The sequence below is a fragment of the Thalassophryne amazonica genome, chromosome 8 (assembly GCF_902500255.1).
Source record: "Thalassophryne amazonica chromosome 8, fThaAma1.1, whole genome shotgun sequence".
Classification (NCBI taxonomy): Eukaryota; Metazoa; Chordata; class Actinopteri; order Batrachoidiformes; family Batrachoididae; genus Thalassophryne; species Thalassophryne amazonica.
The window spans coordinates 48,235,688-48,239,092 of NC_047110.1; the positions used below are offsets into that span (position 1 = coordinate 48,235,688).

Here is a 3,405-nt window from a genome sequence, read left to right on the forward strand (position 1 = left end):
AATATAAACCAAGTTTGTTCACAATTCATGCGCAAATCTTCCTAAACGCCAGTGGGACCTGGCCTTAAAGTTGCTCCAATTTTGGTAAAAAGTGATGCAATTTATTGGTTGAGCTGATAGCATTAATGTAGCGGGATGAAAGTCCCGGATCCCAATTGGAAAGACGTTCCCGCTAGCTTGGCTAACGGGGAGTTTCCCTTTGGATGACCTTGTAGAGGAACGGTCTTTTGGTGTGAGCCGTGTGGGTTCGATCCCCCACTGTCGTCCCAGCCACGAAGGTCCTGCTGCTTCAATCTGGCGTCACGAACAGGATGTGGATCACAGAGTATGCTAACATGCACCTGCGACTTTGGGACGAAGTCAAAAATGGTGGGGAGATGTGTAGCGGGATGAAAGTCCCGGGTCCCAATTGAAAAGACGTTCCCGCTAGCTTGGCTAATGGGGAGTTCCCCTTTGACTGACCTGGTAGAGGAACGGTCTTTTGTGCGAGCCGCGTGGGTTCGATCCTCACCGTCGTCCCGGCCACGAAGGTCCTTCTGCTTCATTAATAAATGGAATATTTTTGATGGTGTTGAATCTTTGGTCTCCAGAGTAAAGGTCAAACAAGGTCAACTTCCATTGGATTCTATGACATGTGGCATATGTTACCCTGTAACATGATAACTAACCATGATACATGGTCCAAACTATTCCTTTTTAAAACCCTGTTAACTCAACTAATAATTTGCATTACTTTTTACCAAAATTAGAGCAACTTTATCTTTTGACCCCTGTACAAACTGAAACTGACCTTTGTCACCATTCTTGCTGTTTTTACCTCATAACTCTATAACATTCAGTCACAGATAGACCAAACTATACCTTTTTGAAATCTTTATGATCAGGCAAATAATGTGGTGTAGTTTTCAATATGATTGGAGCATCTTTTAATTTTGACCCCTGTGTAATTCTTCAATTGACCTCTACCTGACCGCTGATTGAAAGTGGCCAATCTTTTTTTTTTTTTCTTTTTTCAAAAGAGGAATGTCAAAGGACTATTTGTGTCAAATTTGATGCTTGTATTACCATTTGCAGGATTCCACTCTAAATATTCTCTTATCGGCTGCACTAGAAGTTGTTTTAGACACAAAATTACAAATGCAATAAGATATTATACAAGCGCAGCCCGGTGGCTGTCACATGAAGTCCCTCAGTGCTGCTGAGCGTGTGGCAGTGTCTTTGTGCTGAACCACGCACAGGTCTCTTGGAAGTCTCTCAGTCTTGGTGACACACCTCTGTCATGGCAGAACGAGCCCGCCGTCGCTTCTTCTCGCTCTCCCTACGGCGGCTTAGCCTCACCTTTTTTTTCCTCTTGGTGGCCACCTTTAGCGGCTGGTCCTGATAAGACACGACCTTGTTGGTTTCCTGGGGCAGGTTGGGTCCCTCCCTCTCCAGCTTGAACCTGTCAGGAAGATTCTTGGTGGCCCCCGGGAGCTTCTGGTATAAGTCGCTCCCACTGAAGGTTTGGGTAGGACTTCTGTTCTGCAGAGAAGGAGCTCGCTCATCGGCCGTGTGCACCTCCTCCAGCAGCTCCTGCAGCCACATGCGGCGCTTGTACTCCTGCAAGGAGTGTCCTTTGTCATGCATCAGCTGGGCATGGCTCACCGACCTCCTCCTACAGCAAGTGGGGGTCAGAGTGAGGTCAGCATGCAGTAAAGACAAAAGTTTTATTTAGTGATTACATTGTAGCAGCCAACATTTGTATCAAGCATGAAGAGAATAGCTCACAATCAAGTTAACATTACAAACCTCTTCAAGGGAGATCATGCAAACACAAACTCCACATTTCTCTTAGCACCAAGAAAAGTTAGATTTTTTTTTAATTTTTGTTTTCTTATTTATTTATTTCATGTGGCCACACAGTGTGGAGTTTGTATGTGGAACAATTTCATAAGTGCTGGCAGTTTCAAAATTAAGGATCCAGGATGCCTTAGTACAGTAGGTGGCAGTATGAACAAGATTTATGAAAAGAATCGCCAGTGTGCATTCAAATTAGGACTGAAATGCAGAACACCTTTCATTCTGAATGTGTAAACTGAAGTTCTGTATTTCTGCACACAAACAGAATGAAATAAAACTTCAACTTTACTTTTCTGTGTTCAAAAGTTGTGTTGCAGAGCTTCAGAATCATTTATTTGTTTGATTTTTTTAAAATTAATATATATATATATATATATATATATATATATATATATATATATATATATATATATATATATATATATATATATATATATATATATATATATATATATATATATATATATATATATATATAACTCACATTCTGCTGCTGAGTGCATCAGCTGGCTTCCCATTAAGAGCCACAGGGGAGCAAAGCAGGAAAACAGTCAGACTCCAACGGCGAAGCAGAGCTACAGAGCACATCATTCAGATCTGAAGAACACCAAAAACAGGGTTCTATCAGACACTTATAACAATGCACATATCTGCAAATATTCACCTGCTATTCATCTAAATGTTCACCTGCTATTCATCAGTTGTTTTTTTAAACAACTAACAGTGCAAACAGTTAATAAATGTCTGTTCCAGTGTGCAAAAACAGACTTACATGTTATGACTTTTTTACAGTTACAATCCAGAAAAATAGTCAGGGAATTGATGTGGAATTTTGGAAATTAAAAAAAAGAAGAAAATAGTTATTTGGCCAAATACAATTTGACCATTTTAAAAAATGTGTCCAAATCCATTGGTGTGAAGGCAGCCCAGGTAATTCCACTGTGAGTTTGCTCCATTCATTTGCCTCCCAACAAGTGTGTGTTGAGCTATTTATTTCTCCTCAGCATCCCAACTAAAAGAGGGTAAAAGATAGAGCACAAGCAGCCGATGAGTTGCAGTACCACTCAGTCCGGCGGTAAGTTCATGAACGCTGAAGCATCATCTGTGGTGGTCCGAGTGGCAGCGGAGAGCTGAGAGGGTTTTTCACTCCAGCTCTGTGAGCAGGTCTGTGTGTGCTTCACACAAACTCAGACTCCTCTTTGGGCAAAAATGCAGGAACTGCATTAGCCCCTACCCATTAGGTCTGATCCAAACACCATTCCCATGTCACCCCCCCCCCCCCCCAACTCCAACCCATCACATAGACCTGCTGTGACAACAAGGTGGCGCCCATGCAGCATCCAAAGTACTGTGCAGCAAAGACAACACAGAGGAGTTTGGAAACATCTGTGCTTTTAAACTAATTTCAGATGCTTTTAATTGTTTTTGCTGAATAAAATTCATGATAGCGTGGTCAGAAATGACAGGTGTGCACCAACAGAGGTAATCATGGGTAACCAAGCAGAGGGGAGGAGCAGACTTACTCCAAAGTAAACAGGCAGGCCTAACCACTTTCCCAGGGGAGAA

General features: G+C 42.1%; 1 protein-coding gene across 1 annotated transcript; it reads right to left on the reverse strand.

Moving 5' to 3' along the window:
- Positions 1-1,035: 1,035 nt before the first annotated feature.
- Positions 1,036-2,691, reverse strand: pthlhb (parathyroid hormone-like hormone b). The gene is made up of 3 exons (XM_034175601.1): positions 2,612-2,691; positions 2,324-2,436; positions 1,036-1,654 (listed from the first exon to the last, which is right to left on the reverse strand). Exons 2-3 carry the CDS (start codon positions 2,428-2,430, stop codon positions 1,255-1,257), a joined length of 507 nt encoding a protein of 168 aa, XP_034031492.1. The 5' UTR covers positions 2,431-2,436; positions 2,612-2,691; the 3' UTR covers positions 1,036-1,254.
- Between the last annotated feature and the right edge of the window lie 714 nt (positions 2,692-3,405).